Source organism: Corvus moneduloides, chromosome 7 (assembly GCF_009650955.1).
Source record: "Corvus moneduloides isolate bCorMon1 chromosome 7, bCorMon1.pri, whole genome shotgun sequence".
Classification (NCBI taxonomy): domain Eukaryota; kingdom Metazoa; phylum Chordata; class Aves; order Passeriformes; family Corvidae; genus Corvus; species Corvus moneduloides.
Genome location: NC_045482.1, coordinates 18,669,019 through 18,695,585, shown reverse-complemented (window position 1 = coordinate 18,695,585; position 26,567 = coordinate 18,669,019). Strand labels below are relative to the sequence as shown.

Here is a 26,567-nt window from a genome sequence, read left to right as displayed (position 1 = left end):
GAAGTAATCAGGCATTTTAATTAAAAAAAAAATTTTAAAATTACTCAAACCTCAAAAAAGTTTCACAGTACATAACCACCTGTAGTTAAAAATCTCCCATTGTTGTCTATACATAAAGAAAATGGAGAAGATTACATCAACATTTCAATGTGCCAGGGGAATGAAAAGGCAGCAATGCACTTATGAAGAAAACTGGTACACAGAATAAAATAAAAACCTTAACAGTACTAAATATTTTTACAATCAGCACTTGAAAATAAATGTGCTGGCTTTGTTTTAAGATTAAGCCATGTATTTTTACACCACAAATCTTCGTAGGATTATTAGAAATCAAAAAGACTACACTTAAGCCAAATGTAAAGTTTTTTTAGCAAGTATTAATTGTTCCTTTTATCTCACTTTCCATCTGTAATCTGGGGGGATTTTTTTTTTGGTCAAGGCACAGTGCACCAAACACAAATTAAAACTGGTGAATTCATGACTGTTCATTTAGATTATGTTAGTAACAGCACAGTAATGATTCCACACGAGAATATAACTGTATCCCCAGTAAATATACCACTTAAGAAGCTTTAGCCTGCTGCTATGCTTCCAAACCTAGAAAAACTGTAAATGTTCTCTAGAGATCAGCAGCCTGCAATTTCTACTTCCTCAATGACATCGTCAATGTTATCAAGAGAACAAACTTAAGAGATCTGCAAAATACCAATCTTTCACAAAATAAGTTGATGTAGCAACAAATAGCATCTGACAAAACAGTTTCTTTGCAGAATATTTTTCTCCTCCCAGAGTGAAAATTACAGGCACTTAAATCTACCAGAGAAGCCTGGACCCCTAAATGATAAAGGCTGTACGTACCATTTAAGTCCCTGACTAAATCCCACAGTCCTGAATAAAACAAATATGCTCCTTTATACAAACCCTGGGAAAAGAGAACCTGACTATTTCCAAATATGTTGTGATTCATAGTCTGGAATGCCCTATTGGGTTTACAAATCTATTCCTTCCAAACAACACACCACAAAAATACCCTCCAAGCCAAAAATACGCCTATCTACAGAATCAAGTGCTTTTATGTACGCAGATTTCTCAGAAGACTGCAGGGACGAAACCAAGAAATTAGGTATGTATTTCTTGTCTTCCTGGGGAACATCTCACAACACCACTCAAGACCATTCAAAACAGGTGTATTTGCATGTCCCATCCCCTACCCCCCACCACGCTCTCTGCAGCTAAAGCCATTCTACTGGGCAGCAAACACACAAAGGCCAGTGGGCCACAGAAGAACTAAGAGAAGCATCCTATCTTTCTAATGCAGTACTCAGACATAACAAGGACAGAGTTGGGGCTGGGTTCTATGGCCTGTTTCCAAGGCCTTTTAAAATTTAATTTAAATCAAAAGACCATTTAATATAAATATGCATAGGGAAACTGGATATAAAAAATTATAGAAGACCTACATTTCAATGGACATTTACCAGAGATATTTATTGGTGATGCTGGGAAAAAACAAACCCAAAATGAGAGGGAACATGAAGTAGGTTCAGATGTCCCCCAGCGCATCACAAAGAATATTTAAGAAACTGCTACAACACCTCTTTAAATTTAAGAAGAGACTGTGCTGAATCCATATCCAGTAGTAAACCAATATCTTCATTTTCAGGAAGATCAAAAACTTCTACAGATTTTCCATGTAAATGTGACTCATATGTATCCTCCTCCTCCTCATCATAGTCATCATCCTGCCAAATGAGAAAACCATGACATTCCGTAACACACACACATACTTTTGCATTATGGTAGTAGCAATAACCAAAGCCTGCAATCAAGGAATCCAAACAGCCACAAAACTTTTCTCAACTAGTTACTACTCCTTTTTAATTTCATATACCTATGGTAAGTGTTAAAGATGACCTGCAAACACCTTCATCAAACTTCCACAAAAGAGAGCTAAGAAAGACTTGCACAAAACTATCACATACAGCTGACAGTTAAAAAGTATATTTTGGATTAGTGATAAAGCGATCATCATGTGCCTTGATGACAATAATGTATGAGGTATGTATTTTCCTGTTTTTAACAAGTTTCCTGTGTTACACTCCTTTTGCTTCAGTTTGATTAAACCTCCCCATTTATTCCATTAGCACAGCATGTACGATGTTTTACCTGCTCTGTATCATCATGAACATAGTGCTGCTCGTACAGACATCTCTCTTGCTCTAAGGTCTCACTAATGAGACGGGCTACTTCACTCTCAGCCCCCGGCTTCTCTCTCCCAATCAGAAACCTACAGGAAAAAAACCAAATTATCTTGCAGCAAAAAATCTTAACACATGCTTAAGAAATGAGTTTGCTACACTGCTGCCTTCCACAACATCTTTGTAGAATTTTCATACTATGGTTTTGTCATCTCCATGAATGAAAAACGACAAAAAGAAACTCTTATTTCACAGAAAACATACGTACCTCACTGTGCCTTTGGTGTTCTTGAGTACAGTGGCTGCAAAGAACTGAGTAACTCCCACTAGACTTATGCCATCAACCTCAACAATCTGATCATTTACTTGAATGCTGCAAAATAAATAAATACTTAGCTATCAGTTAAACAATAGTATTTTGGCTTGAAGTATTTTTGACATGACAAACATCACTTAAAACTCACTAATATTTATAATGATGAATTCTGAGTCCATTGAAATTCATTGCTTAAAAACAGTCTCCTCTGCTACTATGCAAATCACCAATTAAAATTTACACAGCACTTGACTTGATATTTTTTATACAATTTACACAGTGATTGGTGTTCTGGGGTGTCTACACAGTGATTGGTGTTCTGGGGTGTCAACATGATTTTGTGGTACCTCTACGCATGGGCTCATTTTGAATGTTTCTCCTATGTGCTGTCAGCAGATCTACACTTACTTAGCAAAAATGTCCTATAATAAACAACTCATTTTTTAAAATTTAACATAAAGCAGGAATGTAATATTCACTCAGCTGCATTCAGATTTTGTATTTTTATTCACAGTATTCAGCATATCTAATGAAAGCAACTGGGCTCAGTTGGAAATTTGTAAAAAGCATAATGAATTCAACAAAAAACTCACCGTCCATCCCTCTGAGCAGCTCCACCATCTGTTATTGTTTTTACAAAAATACCTAGTTTTTCCAGTCCCTGATCAGCACCAACTCCCATTCCAATGATACTGATGCCCAGACCCCTGTCACCTAAGGGATTCAAAAATCTAACATTAGCTGCATGACACGATGTAACAATTAACAGTACTGAGTTCCTTCAAAGCGTTCCCAGTCCTTCAACACAAAAGATAATGGAAATCCACTTAAAAAAAGAGAAAAAAAATAGAACATATTTCATATATAGATACTGCCTAAAGCTTTTTTGTCCTGTAGCCTTCCTAACTTCAATTCAGTACGACAATCTGCACTTAGTAGAGGCCCATCCAGTTAACATTCACTAAATTCACCATAACTAGCCACAAGTCAAAGCCTAGACCCATACATTCAAAAACTGAAGACTTAAATTCAGGGAATATACAGTTTAAAATGTTTTTATCTTTTGTTCCCATAGTATCTCTTGCAAATGTACAAGGTTTGATTTGCACCTTTTTCAATTTCCACAGGAAACACTTCCATTTTTTCCACCCTTTTCTCAAGTTCATACTCAGCTGAGGCTGCCACAGGGTCAACTTCTTCATTACGTCTATCATAGTCTTCATTTGAGTAAGTACTGAAAACCTAAGAAATGGAACAGAAAACTTTTTAAATTTCTTCTCACCTCCTTTCAAACATCATATAATTTAAAGACAATCAGTAAGGAAATTAAAGTGGTATTTTCAGAGATCTCATTTTCTAAACAACCATCAATTTAATAAATATTGCTGTTGTCAGACAGTTTCCAGCTTGCACAGAAGTAACATTTTAAAAGTTTCAAAACAATTATTTTAACAGATTTTATCTTGCAAATGCACCAAATAGTTAAAAGAAATCAGTCAGCTCCTCTTTGATATCGTGTGACTTTTTTTTTATGACTACATTCCACCAAATCCTTCCTCTCTTCTCCCCTCCCCCATACCATCTGCCAATTGCAGTATTTCAAACAGATGTAGTTTTCTCATTTTGCAAGGGAATCACGCAGTTTCCCAGGAAAAGGAAATGCCTTGCTACATACATTACTATTTTTAGTAATCACTCCAGCTGAGTTTCTGAATTGTTAAAAATAAAAGATAAACAAACAACACAAATTAAGACAGAAATCTATAAAGGAAGAATAAGCTACATGTAACAGGGCTAATCTTACATATCAGCATGTTCATTAATTGTATTTACATTAATAAGTTAGAAAAAAATGGAAAAATAATATAGCACCCTCATTTATCTCAAGAAATAAGGTTTATCTGCTAAATGTTTTGCAGGCACTGAATGTTTTATTCAACATCACTGTAAGACAAAAAACACAAATTGCAGCTGCAGCAGCCATCCCCCTAATCAAGAACATGCAGCGCTGACACGAAGTTCATTTACACTGGCTTACTAAATTTTTGCAACTGTTGTATTTTCTGTTAAGCCTACCTAGACAGGTAACTGTAATTATGTAAATACAACAGTACTAACTGTAATCAACATTTTCCCTGTGAATTTACATTCACTAGTATACAGCTTTAGCCCGGCAGAGCAGTAGCCTCAGACACAGAAAAATGGTCATTGAAACATTATCAAAAAGCAACCAATATAATTCAGTATTTCCCACGAGGAGCCTACTGCTTCACCTTCAGACTACAACTGGAGATCAGTGTCACAAACTCTTCCCAAACCCTGCAAAACATCTACTCCAGAAATGAGGCATGGCCATATAGTCAGTCCAGCAAGAAAGCAAGACTAGATCCACTTGGCTAAAAGGGAAGAAATCCACTCTCAGAAGTTTTATGTCTTCCACAATAAAAGAGCCTTCCTTAAAAGCTGTTCTTCTGAAGCCTTGCATAAAGGCTTTGCATAAAGGTTAATAAACAAACTCCTTGTGACTGTCATACAGACACCAGTAGGCAACAACTGGACACAGAAAGACAAGGGTCACACTTACAGTATGTCTTCCATGAACTTTATAGAAAAAATCTGCAAAACAGACAAAGAAAACCATCTAAATGGTCTTACTCTATCACTATCAGAAAAAAAGTGGCCAAGTTCTTTAAACCAATCACCCTCCTCAGCCCCAAATCACTAAACAGGATATGCAGCAGAAGCATTTCATGAAGCATTATTCTCTCTTTGGAACAAGACCAGTCTAGTTTGTTTACTTTTCATCCCAATAGAAAAAGCAGTATCTCCAAAAACACAGTCAAATTATAATAAGATCAATTTTAAACTAATAATAAAAAGGAAGTTCATGAGTAGACAAATAATAACTTGTTAGTGAGAATATTTAATTTCTTGAGGACAAATCAAATACCAGGGCATGAAAAAAATGTATAAATTAGTATACCTATAATCTAGTATTAACAGTACAACTAAATTTTAAAAAGATCTCTTAACTATCAAATGGTTGAATGAGCAAAATGTGGAGAATGGCAGTAGTTCATTTTGGAGACAGCAACAACTGTATTTTCTTAGTTCTTTACAACTCAGTGGTCTAACAGAGCAGAAGATGATGCAAGCAGTTACTATCTACTGAAGAATCACATTACCACAGGGATGACTAGTTCCTTCCACAACAATTTATAAAGTGCTGGAATCTGGGGAAGCAAAATTGCACCATAACAACAGTATTATGTATTCTGCAATTCTTGGGCCACCAGCATTAAAATATCCCTGGAAATTCTAAAAATTATTTCTTATTTTTCCAGCTTAAAAGTAATAGAATTGTACTTGGGAGTCTCATGGAATTTGCTCATTTTTATACAAAATTGATCATAGGAATTGCTCATCTGCCAGAAGCAGATAATAGAATTTAAAACTAGTGGTCCCTTAGATGTCAGCGATGTTTATAATTGTTATTAATAAAATAATAGCATAAACATATCTATACAAATGAAGACTACTAATATTTATGCATACTAGCTTTCTATGAAAAGCCTATCTGAAATCAATTCTGAGGAATCCACTAAGAGAAAGAATTTATACTTTTGCCTTAAAGTGACAGATGACAAGTGTATGAGAACATCTGGATAACATTCTAAAAACCATAACCTCACAACTAAAAGCATATAGCCCCATTTCAAAATAGTAACAACACACCCCTCTCTAAACTTCAGAAAAATAATCCTGAGGAAAAGCATCAATTTACAAAGAACAGAGGAAACGCAAAACTTATAACCAGAAGCCAACACTGCAATAACAGAAAGAAAAGCAAAAGCAAACTATAAAAACTATGACTGAAGAGTCAAGGGTAGAAGACAGAAATTTTTATTGTGTACATGTGGAATCATAACATTGTGTTCATCTTTTATGAGAGAGAAAAAGTAAAAATGTTGATATTAATATAGAAAATACAAAACTGGTCAGCAAGCTGTTCTTGCCAAGCAGCAAAAGTAACATTTAAACACAGTTAAAACGTGGATAATAAATAATACAAGTTCACAGTTTAGAAGACTGATGAGAAAGCTAAACATGTCCATCCCTGCACCGTGCCTGGCAGGGTTCAGTCACTAAATCTAATGCATTACAGACAAAAGAAATTCTAATCTTACTATTCAGAAGCCACTGCTAGCTAGAGATTGTAAAATTATTAATGTGCAACTGGTATTTTTAAAAGATATATTTTAGCAAACACTAATTATTGTCTCAGCATAGGGGAAACCAGATGAATTTTACAGTGGAAACCATGTGAATTTCACAAACCTTTTACTGTAGCTTGTTATATATCCAGGAGGTTACCCTAACATTACTAACTTTTGGATGCTGTCAAGCTAATAAATGGCAAAATGCTATCTGAAAAAAAATTTTTTTTTTCACTCAGGACCTTCTTCCTTCAGAATGGATACAATTAATTTGAATCCAAAACAGTTCTGACAGAGGGCTGAATTTTTAAGAATTATTTGAATTGTTAAGGCACATAAGAGTAAATTTTCAAATATACTTAGTGCTTGAACAGCATATATATTTATCTGGAGAGAAAATTAGCTGCATTCTTCACACCAGAAAAATTAATCACTTTTTGAATGCAAAAATTGGTTTTGCATCTTCTATGAAGACGCTAATCTAGCCATCCTCAAGACCAGCACACAAAAAACACCAACACAACCTACTGTGTAAAAGATCCTACTGTTCAGTTCCTGTAACTGTTACAGAACTAAAAAATTTCCTATAGCATGTTAGTGCTAACACAGAAAATAGAATTATCACAGAAAAACAACAATGACCTTCACATACTTCAAACTCTTCACAGAACAGAAGAAGGTCTACTTAAGTATGATGTTAGTTTTAGAAGAATATTAATTACTTAGAGGACGAACACTAATTTACCATGTGCTTGCATGAAAGTGCTAGAGAGTAATAAAATACAGTCCAAGGACCTCCACTCCCAACATTCATTTCTAAGTATATAGATTTGTTTGTGCCTAATGAAAACCAGAACATTACAAAAGTAATTAAACAGTCAGATTAGGAAATCAGGAACTACCCAGAAGGGCTTCCAACTAATTAGAATGGAAGCAACATCAACATCACTTTAAAGTTCTCACGTAATCCTGCAGTATTTGCTGGAAAGCCTCACAACACCTGCACAGGCAGTTAAAGCAACACTGAACATCTGAGAGAGGCCCCGAAGTGTTACTGATGCTCTGCCTGGAGCACACCCAGCCAGGACCACACCCCTTGGTTCACCTGCTTCTGAAACAAGCTATCGCTTCGAACGTGCCAGTTTACTGACACTCCATAAAGCCAAACATTCAAAACACAAGTTAAAGCTCAGGGAAAATTATCCAATAGCAAACAGTTTCAGCTTTCCAAATTGAGGCCTTTGTGATGCCTGGCAAAATGTGAAGTGCCTATGAATAATCATTTGAAATAGTAGCACGGAGGTAGGACTGAACTATAATGTACACCTTACAGTTTACTCTTACAATCTCCCTCTTCTGTTCAAGCAGACATCTCGTTACCGCTACCTTATTCTTCCCTCTACTTCCAAAAGCCACATGGTTAGTATTTTATTAGCACTACTTTGTATATTTTAAGTAAAAATTGCATATATCCAATTTAACTCAATTCATGCTATATAATGATAGAAGCAGCAAAGAGAAATACCTTGCTTTATTTTATTTATTAAATACTCACACCTTTACTCTTCTTCAAAAAGTTTTCAGAATGGTTGGCAACTGTTAAAGGTTGGTATTATAAACCATTATACTGTTACCCAGCAGGTGGACAGGCAGGCTGTGCACACTTATGTCCTTGTTCTTGCAGCTCTGTATGACTTAATCAAAAACCCCAACCAAGTCAGTTTACAGAAAGGCAAAAGTGCAATCTTGCTTCAGATACACAAAACAGACAATTTCATATAGACAATGTAATCCTAAATAAACCAGTTTTTTTACCAGTCCCATAAGTCTCTACTTAATTCTCAATACAACCAGTAAAATTTATTCTTTAGTTCTGTTTTTCACTTCAGGAGCTAAATCACTGTAGCCTGCTAAAGAATAACACAGACAATATGGTATCTACTTCAGTCAGGTTATGCTACCTACTCGAGAAGGAGAAACATTCACTTTCAGGTATTTAATTTTTAAATCCCAGTGGAAAAAATATTAAAGACAAAGAAAATAATCCGTTCAGATTCAGAGCACTGATTTTATTTCATTTCAGATATTCAGAGAAGAAGTTCAGAGATAATCCATGATCTCCATCTGCAGAAGAAGAGCTCTGTCATGACCTGGTTGTACTCCTCCAGCAACTCAAGGTGAGGTGGCATTGCTCTCTGACTGACAAAAAGACTGAAAGGCTCCAAAATAAGTAACATATGACCAGAAGAAGCAAAAACTACTCATAATACTACATAAAAGGGAGCAAAAAAAAAAATCTTAGCTCCTGAAAGACTTTGTATATAAAGAGAGCGATTCAGTTATGAACCTCTGTAAACTCCACAGGTGTCTTGGTACCAACAGTTTACGCCTGGTGATCCACACAGATACACATGTATTTATTTAGTATTCACCAAAACAAAAATCCTGACCTGACCAAATCTAAACAGAAAGCAAATCGGTATGGGGAATTTTAAAAGAACAGCAGTGAACACAAAAATAGTCCACCTGTTTTCTAAAGACCTTAAGAAGAAACAACAAAATAACCCTTCCATACCAGATCAACTCAATTAACTAATCTGCATTAATACTGTCATTAGCAATCATCAATACCCCAGATCTAAAAAAAAGGGTCAATTCACTACACCAAGTCACAACAGAAAGTGATGAAAGAAAATGTCTGAAAAATAAATCTAAAGCATTTGCCATTGCATAATACTTTTCTACTCAATAAAAATATAAGAACCCCATAAAAAACTCTGCACGATCCTCATGATCACAAGATTACAGAACGTACTCAGAAAATACAGGCAAGCATCTTTTTACTGATGTCCTTCTTAGTGTTCACCTTCCTTTTTGTTAGAATTATATGGAAAGGGATAATTTATTTTTCCATCTCTCCACAGGTAAACTACAAAAAAGTTTCAGCTACTGCCTGTTCATTCTTTACCTGGCTAGGTTATGTATTTTCACATGCTAATAACAGTAATTATCATCAAAAAAGACACTGAATCTTTCAGCAACTTAACTGCTGAGCTACTGAACTTGTCTCCTGTAAATTTGCTTATCTTTGTTGACCTCCACCACCTCCTCAGTTTTTCTTCTGTCTTCCATGAAACCCTCAAGTACCTCATATTCATCTCCTTTTCTCCCTCCTGTTCCCCACAGCTATTCTCAGAGCAAAAGACAACACAGGCTGGGCATACATAGTGATCAGCTAACATTAAGCCAAAAAGAACAAGTAAACTAAGCTGCAGCCCTGTCATCAGTGAGTCCATGAATATGCAACTCTGATAAAAGTGCTAATTTTCCACAAACCAATCTGTACTTCAAAACACCTTTAAAAACCCCTTTCTCCTTCCTGTCAAATCCAGGTGAAATTGCTAGGAAGTTAGAAGCTGAAGGGACTGAAAAGAGAATGAGTGAGGACAGGCTTTTTTCCAGAGAGCTGAACAACCACCATAGAATCAAAAAACAAGGACCATAAAGGTATCAGAAATACTCGATACAGAGCTCTGTAACACAGGTAAACCTATACATGCAATTAAATGCACTTAGGCTTAATAAACATTTAACTTATATGAATACTGAACTTTCAATAAGGGTTTAAAGATTATCTTTTCTCAAAAAAACCCCAAACCCACAAAAAGATTTTGTATGTGTGTGAAAATACATTCTTCCTCCAGTTATTATCCATGTTTTTAACTTCTCATACTGTTCAGTGTAAGTTGCGGGAATGCCATGCTCTCACATGCAGGCAGAACAAAACAAGATTATTTTTTGTGAAAAGTCACTGAAAAGTACTGTGGAGAGACTGAGATGAAAATATGAAGAAAAGCTGTTTTGATGTTAAGTTACAAATGTTACAATGTTGATAAACAGAGCTTCAAAACAATTAAAATCTATGACTTTAAACAAAGTCATTGGAAAAGATCCCAAATTAAAATGGAAAAACACATTATTTGTGTCAAGAAAAAAAAGATTAATTCCCACACATAAGTCAATTTTGTTTAACTCTAGTCTCAAATCAAATCTCTATTTTCCTTCATCAACCCTCACCAACATATTTGTTTCTAATGCCACAGAAGTATTTTACTGAAGTGCTTGAGCAATGGCTGACAAACAACTGACCAGCCATCAATTCTCCAATTACCAAAGAAACTACAGGGTTTGGGTATCTCCAAGCAGTTAGTGTATTTTGTATCCCTTTCTGTGTACGACATCCTAAGTACACAAGTGAACAGTTCAAAAATCAGAGGATGTAGGAAGCTGAAGCACTACGCTACAACACTGTCTTAAAACAGTATTCAAGAGTCTACACACTGATCTAGAAAATTTGTGCATCTCCTATAGGCATTTGCAAGTATGCTGTCATACAGGAAATCTAATTCAAGGGTTATGTTCATTTAGTTCTTCATTAACTTCCACAGTAAGCAGTTTTGTACTAAAAACGCTGAAGAGTAGGACAGGCTGAACAACCCTACCATTTGTGCCCAGCTATACATAAAACAGCTTTATTGTGATGTGCAAGACAAATGGCAATATTATGCAGGATTTCCATACTCTCAGAAGCAGCTGAAACTTGACTGGTTAGGTCAACACACAAACTGTGAAACTGCTTTCAGGTTCCTTATGAAATAAATTTATGCTCAGCTGTGAAAATATGAAGGTTTGGGGGTTGTTCTGTTTACTTTTTAAAACTGTTTTCTTGACTAAACCATCTTAAAATATATTACTAGTCACAAAAAGCGGGGAAGAGACACTCCCAGGCAACATAAATTAGGTATCACTGATAAGTGAACAGAAGCAAACAGCAAACACCAGCTGTACTATCTTTTCAGCTTACCTGAGCTATAGAATTTCGAAGAATCATAAATATCATTGCAGAAGTTAGTCACTGTGCCATTAAAAGTTTTGAGAACAAAGTTCGACTTGGTCAGAGGTGAAAACATCTCAAGAAATCAATTTGAAAACAAGCATTTGTTTTCTCAACAGGAAGTTTCAAAATTACAAATACCAAACAGCACTCAGTCATTACATTTATGTTAATTAAAGCCTTTCAAGGTAATAACATAACAGAAAGCAAGTTTGATGTCTATAGTACAAAGGCAAAATGAAATGAAAAGGGGTGACAGCAGAGTTACCTGATGTTATTTGCATTGTGTGTAATGCTGATTGTTTACACAGTTTACTCAGAAAACTTTAAGACAAAGGCAAATTCAGTTCCTTGGCAAACACCTTGGACAGCTAAGTGTTCTTTACATTCCTTACTGGCTTTGTCTGTGGCAACAAGAGACTAAAAACTGCTCATGTACTGTAACACACACCCAGGCTGCGAAGCTCTGCTAGTAACTGTACATACGTATCACTCTCTAAACTACTCCAGGAGAAACAAGAACTGAGATAAAACGTTCCTTAGGGTCTGGAATGATCAAACAGCAACAGGACTTAGAGAGCCTGGTCACCCGTGGCAGGTAAGAAATCCCACATGTCATTTCTCAACAGCTTCTATGGAATTGAAACATTTCTTTTTAGAAGTCTCATCTGTGCTTGCTTTCACAGGCACAGGGCAACACAAAATAATGGAGTATTTGTGTAATTATGTTCCATCTTTCCTGAAATTATCAGATCAAATTATGTTCTCAAACCCTCCTACAGATGTCAACAATTATGGATCTCCATCACGGGTCAGATGCAGTGCTAACAGTGTTAGCTACCTTATATACCCCCTGGGAGCTCCACAGTCTTTTTATTTTACTCAAAGGCCTTACCAATTTTAGAACAGACTAGAAGCTTTGAAACAGAAATTTCAATCAAGTTCTCTTTGTTGCAGCAGCATAAATGCTGTTTTTAAGGTGCCTATAAGTTCTATCCATTACCTACAGACATATCCAACTTCCCTTTTGTGTATTTCAAACACAATGGTCAAAGCTCCATCACTGCAGAACACTGAAGATCTGAGAATGTGCGTTTTCTTGCCCAATACATTCTGAACGTTTTGAATTCTTCAACTCTACCTGCTAAACAGCGACTGCAAGAGATGTTGACGGTTTCTTTGTAATCACTAGAGAGGTGCAGAATGAAAGCAGCAAAAATGCAAGGGCAGCCTGGCCTTGCTCAGGAGCATCTGTGAAGAGGAGAATCACAGACCTTCTCTCGTGGCTATGAATGTCTGAAAATGGCACTCACATTTTAGCCAAACTTGTTAGTCTAAATAAAGCTGAAAAAAGAAGCTACTATGATACATTTCTCACTATGGCACTGCTCAAAGCCGTGGTGGGGACCAGAAATAATCTTTTAGCTACCACTTAAGATTTTTTTCTCTTCCAATTTAAGATGCACCAAAATCTATGAAGAAAGGGACATTTCCTTCTGTGAGGCAAAACTGCGATTTTCTAAAAGGTTATTGAGATATTAAAAATACACAACTAAAGGAAATTCTGGGTAAGCACAAAAAAAGTTGGAATTCTTTATTTCACTGAGTAGAAAACCCAAAACCCATGTAACCAGGACTTATTCCCACTAAGGATCATAGAAAACATGAAGCAAAATGGTAGACATGGGAACAGAAATCATTGCTTAGGCAAAAGGAACAAAGGGGGGAAACCTATTGAAAATGACATACAGAAAGAGATCCTTATACCCAATATAGGAAAGATACAGTCAAGTTTCACTAAAAAGGGATAAAGGAAGGCAAGTGTCACAAGCTTCAATTTAAGGGCCTTAAAAAGTATCTTCAATGACCATATTGCTATTGAGCACAGTTTATTCTGCCAATCCAAGTGGGGCATTATGGCAAGAACTATGTTATTTTTCATTGAAAACTCGTAACAGTTGCTTCTAACCGTTCATCTCTCCGTTGTGTAAATGATAATCTGAGACAGGTTGGTTCCTGCGGCTTTCAGAGGAGCAGCTATAATTGAACAGTGCTTGTTACCAAACCTGAGTTTTGTCTACAAGAGAGCTTCCATCACAGCTGGCACTGAGATCTCTACTAATGCTTTCATCTATATGTGGAATAGACATAGCAGAGAAAGCTGAAGTCTGTTAACAGCCACTGCTTCAGTAGGGTATCAGCAATGATCAGTAAAACCCTGCCTACAGCAGAAAGTCACTCAACACACATTTACAGCAGACTCTACACGGCACTTTGCTCAGATACTGAGTGCACAAACGCATGTAGAAATGGACTGATGCCCCTCCGGCTCTCTCCCAGCCCTCACCAGACTCATTGTGCAGTTTTCAATAGCAGCGCTCTCCCCTTCACTGCTCCAGGTCACCACTAAAGCAGTATCAACTAGAAGAAAGCCATATAAAGTCAGCCTGTCTTCGAAGAGACTATAAAAAAACCCACATGCAACAAAACTCACATTTTGCCAATTTTTTTTGCCACAGTCAAAACATTTTCTGGGGTACAGCACCGGTGTGTGTTTAGCAAGCTAGGAAATTAAAGCTTTCTACTCTGGGAAGTTCAAGAGTCAACAAAATTTTTACATCCCTCTGACCAGTAAAAGTGAGCCCTGACTCTCTACGAACAAAGTGTAAAAGCTGTTTATTAAAGATGATATCTTTCATTCATGTAATAGTAAAAGAGAAGTATCCTGAGGAAAGCCTGGACAGTTTCCCATTCCGTCCTGGTCCATGTCTCCCAATTCTCCTTCCAAAGTTTAAGAAAGACTAGAGTAATTCAAGTCTGCAAGAGACTATGGGTAAACTTAGCTTGAGTTGTGGACTGACTTATTTGTGAGTACTTTTGGTGGGGGAAGATAAAACACATAAATCTTTTTAATTTGTTAAAGTTATAACTTACAGTACTCCTCATTATCCAGTCTGCTCTCTAACTTTTACTTCTGCAACTTCGTAATTCCAAAACACTCATGTTAACACTCCTAGATCTTAGTACCAATCAGTAATAAAACCAAACAATGTACACATGGTTATTATTGGAGCAAATTCTAGAATCTTAAAATACAAGAACCAGTCATTTAATATTTTCTTATAGTTAATTCCATAAACGAATCTGAAGTTGAATATGAACGTTTTCTATGGGGGGTTTTGTTGTTTTGTTTGGGGCTTTTTTTAAAACTTTTGTGCCAGAAGGAAAACTGAAAATAATCCTTCCTAATGCAATGCTTCAATTTTAAACAAATGAAGGCAAGTATTAAAGGTCATGTGTTTGTATCTACTCCTAAAAGATTTATGCTCCTGAAAAAGTCCAGCAAGTAAAATCTTATGTGCTTCACTACACTATCTTATGAAGCAGCGGTAATTGAGAAATCACTTGTGACTAATTAATAAATTCTCTGAAGTTTTAACTTCTCTCATACTTGGTGTTGAATACAACCTGTAAACTTACACTTCTTAAATGGTTTTTAGAAGTTTAAAAAAAACCCCACGAAATCTATTTCCTGGGTACTTTTGACTGCAAAACAATTAAAAAAAAAAAAAAAAAAAAAAAGAAAGAAAATTCAAATGTACTTACTTTGATAGGAGCTGTTGAGAACTTGACTTTTCGGTCTGGCTCTGGATCTTCCTCTTCAGAAAGTCCAGGAAACTCCTCATATTCACTGTCATACATATACTCCTCCTCTCTCTCCAAAATTTCTTTGCCTTCAGGATCTTGGTTTTCTGGCTCTGTATCCCTGTCATCAGCAAAAGCTGCATTCTCTATTCCAAGATCACTGAAGTCCTCACTTTGCTTTTCCAACACTTGCTCCTCTTCTTCAGTATCCTCTTCCTGCTCTACTACATGCTGTACTTGTGCAACTGGACCATCTCTTACAGACATCCCATCTCTTTCTTCTTCCCAGTTGGTCTTGCTGCCATCCATAAACTCTTCTACCACTTCCAAGGCATAGTCGCTTCTCTTCCCTTCCTGTACATGACATAAGAGCTTCTGATTCTCTTGATCAGTGTGATCTTTCTCCAAACCTTCTTTTTCATGCCCTGAGGTTTCATCTTGTGCAGCCAGCTCTGTGCAAGCCCCCTCTGTGGGAGAAACCCAGGAGGAAACATTATCTGATGTCTGCTGAGCCTCCTGACCACGCACACTGCCCATATTCCACGGGCTCGTCTCAAGTACCAGTTGCTCTCTTTTGTCTTTTCCAAGTGCCTCGCTCAGCTCATCTCTGCAGATCCCAGGCCCTTTGGGGAATGCACCCTTCTCCAGACATCCTTCAGCAACAGCAGACGAATTCAAACTCTGCTGGCCTCTCAAAGGGTCCTGATTTGGAGAACTATCATTTTTGGAAGTTTCTTTGGATTCTTCAGTATCACTGTCACCCAGAAAGCTTTCCAGCCTCCTAGAAATGGGCCCTGCATTCAGGAGGGAAGATTTGGAACCACTATTAGAATGTTGCTGCTTCAACTCCTCATTACTTTGATTTTCAGCTTTCTCCAGTGCAACTGGAAGACTTGCTTCTGTATTAAAACTGAAGTGGTCCACCACATTGCTGCAATCAGAAGCTGAACCATGTCTCCTCTTATCTTCACTTCTTTCACATTTGCTGGGGGAATACCTGTCCACTGAGCTCCGTTGCTTTATATTTCTCTCGAAGAGCTTCCTGGTCTCTGAAAATTTTTCTGCCAGGGCAACTTTGTCCAAGTCTGCCTCATCGCTGCTACGGATGACTTTGTCAGCAGCAGAAGACACAGACAGTGAATCCACAGGACCGCTGCTGGGGCTGGTAGTTGTATTAAGAAGATTATTTTTTTGAACAATGAGAAAAGATGGACTACCTGGAGAAGATCCATACTCTGCTGCCATGGCCCGGCTGATTAGTTTGGTCTCAGCAGGTGGACTGCTTTCACAAGAGGTTGTGGAGGAAGAGCTTCCCATTTGCAAAAACATATTTTTGATCTTGTGTACTCTATTGCCGTAAGTGGCAGCTCTGCCTCGACTGTGTGGGTCACTTCCCCCTCCATTGGAAGAGGTGCTCAGCTTCTGATGCAAGCCTGTTTTGTTTGAAGCATTATCAGGATTGTTTACACCATCAAAAGAGCATTTGATAGCATGGAAATCAGATTTGTAAGCATTTCGGTGTGGAGAAGCACTTCTTAAAGTCCTTTCCCCCTTGCCTTCGGTTTTCATCATTGTTGAAGAGAAAGCTCTCTCCACTCCTTAAGAAGAAAGGGAAGAACGACTCCCTAGCACAAAGCTTCCACCCTCCAACACCAGGCAGTGTAGATCCCACAGAAGATCCCAAAAGCAGCCTTTCACTCAGCCAGCCTCCCCGCTCGCACTGAAATGGAACGCAGGAGACTCTACGTAGAGAGAAAGAAATCAAAGCTCATGAATGGCCACATCGGGTGCTATCCCCAGCGCGGATCGCGGTATCCGGAAAGCCATCTGCAGAGAGACAGAGAGTTTCCATTAACTCGGGGCCTCGCCGGCGTGTGACACGAATCCGAAACTCGGGGTGGGAATCGCAGTCCAAGACCTCCCTGCGGGATAAAGCCCATTGTGTCCTCCGGAACGCAAGGACCCAGCTGCTCCCCGGGCACCGACCTGGCGGCTCTGGCGGGGGGATGCGGCGGCGGCAGGCGGCCCCCCCGCCACCTCCGGCTGCCGCCCCTCCGCTAAGGGCCGTCCCGGGCTGGGCCAGGCCGGGTCGGGCGGCGGGGGAGGGGGCAGCGCCGGCCCTTCCTGCCGCCCGGGGGAGGCCGGGCCCGGGCCGGACCCCAAGCAAGCACCGCGGCGGGGCGGGTCGGAGGGGCCCTGGCGCCCCGCGCCGCCCGGAACGGGGGAAACCACAAGTTTCGGCCCCAAGTTGGGGCTTCCCCGTGGCGGCGCTTCTGCGCCGTGGGGCCTGTGGGGCGCGCAGCGGAGCCGCCCCGGTACCTCGCCCCAAACTTTCCGAGCCAGCCTACCTGGGGGCGGGGGTCCTGCCGCCTCCTTCCCCTCAGCGTTCCCGGCCGCCCAGCGGCCGCACGCACCACGCCATCATTATCCGCCAGCACAGCCGCCCGCCTTTCCTCCCTCCCTCCCACCCCCCCGCCCTACCGCCGCCGCCCCGCGCTCCTCACTCCACCTTCCTCCCGCCCCCGTGGCGCGCTCCGAACCGCCGCCCGCCCGCCCGCGCCGCTCCCCGGCCTCACACTGCTCCGCGCCCTCCTCCGCGCTGTGTCTCGGGCCCGCCCGCGCGCGCTCCCTCCCTCGCTCGCACACAAAGAGAGGGAGCGGCGGGCGCGCCCCTGCTCCTCTCTCTCAGTGCCAGGGAGGAGAAGGGCTGGGGGGCGGCGGGCGCGACCGGCCCGAGGGAAGCACCTCCCGCGCCGGGATATACCACGCTATAGCGGGATACGGGTTTCGGGTGATACCATGTCGGCGAGGCGAGCGGGCGCGGAGCCGCCGGATGCTGGGAGCGCGGGGCAGAGTCGGTGGGTGCGGAACGCTCACCGGTCCGTCCGCTGGGGGAGCTGGAGACGGTGGGGCGAGGGATGCTGGAGACACGCGAGCGCCGAGCTGCTGTGGAGCTGCGCGCTACTTTGAAAGCCCGAGCGGCCAGCGCGCCGCGGGGAGCGGCATCCCCCGCTTCACCGCAAAGCAGCGCCGTTCCCGGGAGGGAAGAGTCGCGACAGCTGTCACGACTGAAGCTCTGACAGCTGGAAGTAACAACAGTGCCAAACTTTCTTCCCCCTCCCCTTCATTTCAAAAATTTAGTTTTTAGCCTCTCCCGAGCACAGGAGCGGTCCACAGCCGAGGCAGCGCCCGGCCCCCCCGCGCAGCTGCTGCCCACGCCGGGACCCGCGGCGCCGTGCGCGTTCCTGGATACTCTGACATACCCGCGCAGGACCAGGGGCTGAGCCCGCCGCTGTGCTCCCTCGCACGCACCCCGGGCTGGAAGTCACTGCAGCTCCCCAAGACTGGGAAAGTCATGCTCGTCATCGGTAGCCCTAGGCAGTAATAACCGCAGTTTTGCAAGTAGTGTTCCATACATCCAGTTCTCTTCGTTTGTTAGTCCAAATAAAAGCACTGGCTTCAACCTGTTTGTTAGTTAAAGAAAGGATTTGGATGAATGTTTTGTTTCCATTGCAGTTCCTTCCTTCACACAAAATAATTGGAAGAGCACAGAAGAGTACTGGTAGCTACCAATTACCTGGCAACTGTTGTTGGCACCTGGCACCAGATTGTGTAACAATTATTTAGAAGTCTAAGTACTTAACTCCTTGAAAAGCATAGCTTCACTGGTTAATTACTCAAGTATATGGGGAAATTTATACATTCTCCCAGACATCCCAATTGACTTTGGCTTAACTTTGAGTCACAATGCCTGGAATATTTCACAGCATGTTCTAAAATCTATTATACTGTTTGAAATTAGCCTTAATCATGATTTTACAAGAAAATAAAATTTTATTATTGATATGTTTTTCTAAAACAGAGGACAACATTGTTGAGACCTTAGTCTGTGTTTTCAAACATTGCAGGGCCAGTGGAATTTCACCGAGATCTGCCATTAGCAGTCTTACATACACTTGGTAATACCACTTTGAATAAAATTTTAATACAGATAGTTTCACTGTAAGAGCAAGAAATGTTTCTTATTTTGAGTATGTAGGCCTTATTTAGAACACATAGAGGTGATCTTTCTCCTGCATACTATGGACGTGGTCCTTCATATAGCATGTGTAGATTGGGTTGAAATTGCAAGGCTTAACCACCATCTTTCAATAAATAATCCACAAGAAGCTACTAATGCTTTTTTCACAAACCGAAAGTAAGTATAAGGTTGCTCAGCAGTTTGAGCACTATGGGCAGAGAACATTCTGCATTCTGCTCAGGGAACCTGGCAGTATATAGGAGACTGTTCACAGAAAAAAAGGCAAGAGTTCAGGAACAACATAAAAACAAAGCCCAAAGCAGCTCTAAAGCTGTGCTCAGGAAAGCCAGTGGCCTTTGTACTGGGTGCTGGCTTAAAGAGGCTGGAGCAGGAAGATACTCTAGTGTTTTGAACTCTCCCATAAATGAGAAAGCAGGAATTGTAATTACAGATCCTGAAAACAGATTTAATTGCATCAAAGGACTCTTATTTCTTTACAATTTCTCATCCTAACTAGGAAAATATACAGGTTATTTTGCCTAGTTATGCTGCTTAGGAAGGACAGGATTTACCTAGGTCAATTTTCTAGGTTTTCTAGTGAGAAATACTCTGAATTGCATTCTAAGTGAGTGCAATGTGAATGTGAAAGAAATGATAGATTCGTTTACAGAAACAATGATTAAAAAGATGGGAAGGATTCAAGATAAATACTTCCGGATTTTGAGCAAGAAGTCTGGGAAGGTGACGTAGTTTATGATTTCATCATGGTGAATAACTGCAATAAAACCTGGGAAGAGAATCTTACACATTCAGTTTGTGGTGCTTTCCTTGAAAGATGATGAAACAACAGTGAGTAAGCAAATGGTATGCACTGAAGAAGAAGCATCTCCATTTTGTTACCTAAGCTTAGGAAAAAAATTAGGAGTTTCAAGGAGGATCTTGGCAGCACAAAATCTTCTTGGGGAAAAAAGTGTTGCTGTATATGAACTCATGAATCTAATGAAGACAGATAAATAGGAAAAAGTTTTCAAGAAAAAAATTAAATTGAGGGCACTTCTATAAACCCAGTTGTTCAAACCACCACTGAGGTACAGTGTTTATTTCAGTTGTTTCCCCAACATATCTGTCATACAAAGCTCCAGGGAGGGGCCATTCTGGTGAACCCTAACCCTTTACCAAAATTACACATCTGTGTCTACCTTGCTGGATTAAATTTAATGAATGCATGTTTTCTTTGCTGCTTGTTCACTCAGCAATAGGTCCTTCAAGGATAAGGCTCTCTGCAGAAAGGTGAATTTAATTAATTATTAGTTCTATTACAGCCTTCTACAGCCCACCCAGGATGCTGTCCCCCAGAAATGTTCTGAATTAATACCCTGACCACATCTTCTGGCCACAGAACCACGAATGTTAAATGAAGGTTGGTGGAACACCACTGAAACCTGCATTGAGCACAGCTGGCCTCTCAGCACGTTACTAATGGTTTTTACAAACTGAGGAAACTTATGTTACAGCTCCAAGACACATTGGAGATAAACTTAGGAGAATCTCTCAAGTCTCAAGAATCTCCTAAGGCTCAAAGTAAAATTGAATTTCAGTTGAATTTCGAAGTGCCATTTAAAAAAAGAAAGACAATTATTTATTGCTGGGAAGACTGAACAGTTTCCTCACCTTAAAAGCCCCGTTCCTGAAGTGCCCAAACCATCAGACTTACTTGCTACATTGTCAAATTCATGAGCGAGAAAGAACAAGAGAGGAAAGAAATGAACACACTGTAGAATTGTGTGAAATGGTGGTTCAAGACCATGCTGGGTTTCTCAAGCACAAAAAGCAGATGCCAGCCTGACAAGGAGGCAGGAGTCTCAATAACAGCATCCCACTGAAAGCTGTTGGAAAACAAAAGTCTGTGAGTGCATTTTTCAGCCTCACAACCACAGTACTGTTGGCACAGCTTTGTAGAATTTACAGGATTTTTAGAAATAAAGTTTCTGGCTATTGTTGATTTAACTGATTTCCGGTGCAAGAAACATTATGCTGTTGTACAGTCTCTGTTTGCATCTGAGTGTCTCCTGCTCTGCAAGGACTTGTGAAAATGGGCCAACTGCTTCAACCAGATTTGACACAGGCTGAGAGTTTTCAACAATAGTTATATTCCTACCAGTTTCTTAAAAATAGAGAACTGGAGGGAGAGAGGAGAAAGAAAAACCTTGCAAGATCAATCAGAGGAAAGGTTACAGCAAGAGATCACTCCTTATAAGCCTCTAGATAATCCTGTGTAAGCCACACAAGACTGAAACCTGATGCATGTATTAGTCACAAGAAAAGCCTTATTTTGAAGTTGCATCTTTTTTAAAACCAAAGTCAGTCAGCCAAGAGACACACATTGGGAGGGTAACTGGCTACTTTAATACTAGAGTTCAGAGCACAATCTTTTACTCTGGTATGCTAGTTTTTGTGTGACCAAGCAGCTTTATATGAAACACAAAATGTTTTTTATACCTCTTTATGTATGCATAACACACAATGTATTTTTCAGATACAAGATGATGTTAAATCCTTTGAAATTAAGTCCAAATAAGGGACTTTATTTTTAATATTCGGATTCCCTAGTATTTTTTAAAACATAGCTATATATAAGCAAAGAGACAAGTAGAGCCTAGAGTTTAGACTGCCATCTAAAACTAAACCAATGCAGTTTAAAAGCAAATCAGAAGCATTTTAACTGCATATCTTTCATACTGAAGTATTAGTTATATTAGAAAAAGCAAAAAGGAGAAGCATGATCTTACATATAGGTGAGCTCTTTCCTTCAATTATTAATACTTTCAAATAAATAAGGCAGTATTTTGAAATTCGGTCAGTCCCAATATTGCTTGACACCATCTAGATTTAGAATATACATAGAAAAAAGTAAAAAGTGTTAAGAAACATTACATGAAATAAATTTAGCTTCAAAAATTCAGTAATTTCTTGTATAGGTAAGTCTGAATGATAATTGTATCAAATAAAGAGAAAACAAAAGAATGAGATAAAATAGGCCATAGAATTTAGATATAGGTTATAAATTACACCACAAAGAGAAAATAATTTTTAGTCAAATTTAGAGCTTATTTTGACATTTCCAAATCAAAACATTCAGTTTTTATTTTGAAAATAAATTTCTCATTTAAAAATATTTTACAGGACAAAATATGTATAAAGTGAAACATTTAGACTAAAGAAAATATTTTGCATTTACAGGAACTGATTTTATTTTTCTTTTAAATACAAAAATTTGCATTTCACTTGAACTGAATGTTTCCCCCACTCCCTTATTTTTAATTTAGGTTTTGAATTCAATAATACATTTTCCAGATGCACTAAGAAATAGCAAACTTATGACTGAAGTCTTTCCTACTGTAAGGTCTAAAGCAAGTGGAGAAAAGAAACTTGAGTTCCTCAAATCCAAGCAAACAAGTGATCTATGAGAAACAATCACCAACCTTCATGCTATTCTAAGATGACTAAAAGAATAGTACATGATGAATAGAAGGCATTAATTGCATCTACATTGGAAAAAGACCTGACAACCACCTGTTCAAAAATCTGATCTGATTTAAAAATTGCTATTAGACATTTGCCTTGTCACTTCTAGAATAGTTTTGAAAACGTCATTAGCAACTGGTGGGTTGTCACTGTTTTCGGTGACTACCACAAAGGGATTCACTTTGACAGTATATTGATGCAATTAGACATACACGAGATGCAGATCAGTACTCTCGAGGAAGATAAACGAGTGCTTGTTCTTTTTATTGGCAGGCCGAAGTTCCTATTTTCCCAGGGGTTGGAACCAGACTGGCTGATTTCCTAGCGTCACAGCTAGAGCTATTTCAGAATTTGGTTCCTAGGTTTTCTGACTTCAGCACCAGCTTATTTTGCACTTATTGTTTTTGGAACAGAAAGATGAAAGGCTATTCACAGGAAATACCATTGAGAGAGAACTACTAAACTGAGGGACCTTCAACTAAACATCTTTTAGAAACAAACTGTTTAAAAGATCACTCCTATATCATTCTTAGTATTATTCTTACAGCAAAAGTCACTGTGGATGTACTCATTTAAGGGATAAACCACTTATTTCTGTGTCTTCATTGAAGTAGTAATGTAGTACAACTAGTGGCCAGAAATCAAGTTATTGCTTTCAAAAGATTCTGTGTCAGCATTTAGTACCTCCTTACACCATGATCCTTAATATTTTTGTTAAGACTTTAAACAAGAAGAATGCCTTTTCAATTAATCTGAAGTGCAGTGAAATAATTATAAAATCATGTTTCCTCTGAAATTAATGTGCTTTTGATGAGGTTTGTGAGCAGAGCCCTTAACAGCCACTCCATATACTCACTTGGTGTATCTTTGCCTCCAAGCCAGCACTAAGGCAGAGGTGATGATATGACTGTGATCCCATCTAAAATGTCGAGCTGACAAGTCCACAGCCTTCCACCGGCTCTTGGAGGGCAGGTCTCAAATGTCACAGCATGGGAAGCAAAACCAGGTAATTCTCAAGTACAGCTATGCTGAATCATAGGAAATGAAAGAGAGCTTCACTTTCATTATAGACTTTCTCTACTCTGAGGTTTGAACCTCTAATAGCAGAGTTACAGGCTGAGCCTGAAAAGCTGTACTTTAATATGGTCACAACAACTGCAGTTGAGTTACAAAAAAGCTGATTATAGCAACTGGATTTAAACGTGAAAATAAAACCACAGAGCTGCTCACATGGATGTCTTATGGGATGAGTAAATGAGTACGGCAAAACATCACAAGACATAACAGGAAGGACAGTAGAATCAACAGATGATTTGCCTTGAGGCACAATCTAGCTCTGATCTATTTATTGTCCCTATAGCTCTAGGTGGAAATCATAGCCCTGTGGTAAAGTGTGCTGGTAGTGTAAATTGTGCTGTGTTTGTAATCCTTCCAAAGATTGGTGTCCTAATGAGACTTTGGAAGACTTAGGTCTAAGGAGACTTAGACTGCCAGCAGAAACCCAAGTCCTTTTGTGTGCTAATGTGTCCTATTTACAGGTCACACAATAACCTAGCATGCCTTTGGAAGGTCTGTTTTGGAAGCACGGATGTGCACTGGGTGATTTTGGCTGCAAACCATTCCACCAAGTCTTTCACCAGTGCTTGGGCTGACATTCCAAGCCACTGCGCATTTTTAAGCAGCTGCCCATTTCTTAACATCAGTAATAGTCAGAAAATATTTCTTGCTCCGTAGCTCCTAAGTTTCTTCCCAAAATTATTTCTGAGGTTCCAGACTAGGCAACATTCAGTTCTGCAGTAACAAATGCTCAATAACTTGCCTATTTGTGCTTTAATTGTTTGACTTTTACTGTTATTTTTCAGCATTTGTTTTCCAAACCAAAAGACTCCCCAGTACAGCCTAAAGTAGGAACTTTAAACTTGAGCAGGGTCATTTTTGGATTGTTTCACTCTCGTGATTTGATCTTTTTTTCTCTGCTGCAAAAGCTTTGTGCACATGGTCTAACTACCCAAATTTTCTGGAAGAATACTAGAATCAGTTCCATAAACATAGCAAAACCCTTGGAAATTATTCCAGAAATAGCATCTTTCAGGCATGTATGAAATACACAAAAGGCATGTGATGTGGAAAAGAAGTTGAGTTGAAATAAATGGCAATATGCCGTGCTCTACTAATAAAATAAGTTGATTTACTTAACATTCAATTCACATTAGACTTCACAGATGTTCAAAATATGACCAAGTTTACTCTGCTGGAATCAGACTCTGGGTATTTGGCCTTACTGTGTAGTACTGCTCCCCTGTGTGCCACAAAGCCTTAGTTCACTTTCCACAAACTGAGGCAGAAGTGTTGAGCTGGTTATGCTTGGTGTAGTTTCTGTCACACCCATTTCAGGTGATGGGAATGAGCACAGCTCTGCCAACACTGGAGCCACACTCATAGACACTACTGTGAAATTTGACCCTTTCTGGTTATAGGGAAATTTAGAAAAAGTACAGGATGGGAGTGCAAGAGTAAAGTGTTCTCTTTAAACTTGTTTGAGTGTCATTGTGGTGATATTTAAAGATTTTATTAGATGTCACTAGGTGAGAGCTACACAGCTTGTTCATTGTTCTCCTTAGCTTATTCCTAGTAAAAGCTTGTAGTTATAAAAAAGTTCTTATTGTGCTGCATCACAAAGTTTCTTCTGTACTTATATACATACACATGAAAAAGAGGAATTGAGCCACCTTGTCTTTAAAATAAGAGACTGTGACTCAAAGCTCCTTAAATAAGTGCAAAAATACATATTCTCCCATTTGTCATGATGGTGTTCATGTGAAAAAAACCTGTCATCAATCACAGCCATGGCCTTTTCTACATCTTCTGCCCACTAACCACACCTCTGTCTGGGTTGCCTCTCAAGCCCTGAGCTAGGCACCAGAAACAACAGAAAAATACTTTTCTTCTTACTTCAAAATCAATTGAATTAAAGGTACAAAATAAGAAACTTTCAGTTCAGAGTTAGATTGATATTTTGATGATTAACCATTAAAATAAAAGTTCTTAAGAAAAAAATTATCATCAAAAGAAAAAAATCACCATGTTTCATGCCAGTCATTTCTATCCATGATTTTGCTGCTTAGCGAAAAAACAGTTTTGGAAAATATCCTTGCAAAGGAAAGCACTTAAGAGTAGATTTAAAGTCAGTAGGTGTATGTGGCTTGTCTTTGCTGGACTTAAGGACTATGGAGGAGATCCACAGTTTATGTAGGTCGTAAGTTTGAAAATCTCAAACCTCTGTTTTATCCAACCAGTGCAGCCATCGATGTGGTCTCATCACATCTCAATAAAAACTATTATTCTATTAAACAGACTTACATTTAATGTATAAATTTATTATATACCCCAGAGTTCTGCTGTTCATCTTCACCAAAGACTGTATTTTATCCTGCTCTGGAGGCTTCTTTCTATTATGCAGTCATTGTGTTAGCCTGTCTAGACCACAGTGTGAGGTCATCATTGTACCATCTGTTAAACTTGTTTGGGTTAGTGTGTCTGCAACTCAGTTCAGCTCAAATGTTATTAGAACATGCTCAAAAATGAGGGTAAGTCAGGCCAAATCATACTTCCCAAGTATAGTACAGGTTCTATGATCTATTAGTAGTAGATTTACTATTTACAGATGATACAGCTATTATTCTATTATAGGTTTATTACAGAAGAATTTAGAAGCCACTTCAAGCTAGTCTTGAAATATTTTCATATGAAT

General features: G+C 39.1%; 1 protein-coding gene and 1 long non-coding RNA gene across 7 annotated transcripts in view; both read right to left on the bottom strand.

Moving 5' to 3' along the window:
* LOC116446670 (neurabin-1-like) overlaps window positions 1-18,133 on the bottom strand; it is a 42,624-nt gene extending 24,491 nt beyond the window's left edge. For 3 of the 6 annotated variants that reach the window (XM_032114858.1, XM_032114859.1, XM_032114860.1), the window contains exons 1-7: window positions 17,619-17,724; window positions 15,232-17,097; window positions 3,624-3,756; window positions 3,108-3,228; window positions 2,467-2,571; window positions 2,167-2,287; window positions 1,596-1,742 (exon numbers count right to left, since the gene is read on the bottom strand). In XM_032114858.1, coding sequence (XP_031970749.1) covers window positions 1,596-1,742; window positions 2,167-2,287; window positions 2,467-2,571; window positions 3,108-3,228; window positions 3,624-3,756; window positions 15,232-16,842 — 2,238 coding nt within the window. In that variant the 5' untranslated portion in view covers window positions 16,843-17,097; window positions 17,619-17,724. Of the gene's footprint in view, window positions 1-1,595; window positions 1,743-2,166; window positions 2,288-2,466; window positions 2,572-3,107; window positions 3,229-3,623; window positions 3,757-15,231; window positions 17,098-17,256; window positions 17,343-17,618; window positions 17,725-17,846; window positions 17,981-18,068 lie in introns of those variants that run through there. The other 3 variants (XM_032114855.1, XM_032114856.1, XM_032114857.1) reach the window with 3 other exon arrangements.
* A 4,393-nt stretch (window positions 18,134-22,526) lies between these two features.
* Window positions 22,527-26,567, bottom strand: part of LOC116446678 — a 69,566-nt gene continuing 65,525 nt past the window's right edge. Inside the window, exon 5 of the long non-coding RNA XR_004241308.1 lies at window positions 22,527-23,844. This is a non-coding gene — a long non-coding RNA (uncharacterized LOC116446678). The remainder of the gene's footprint in view (window positions 23,845-26,567) is intronic.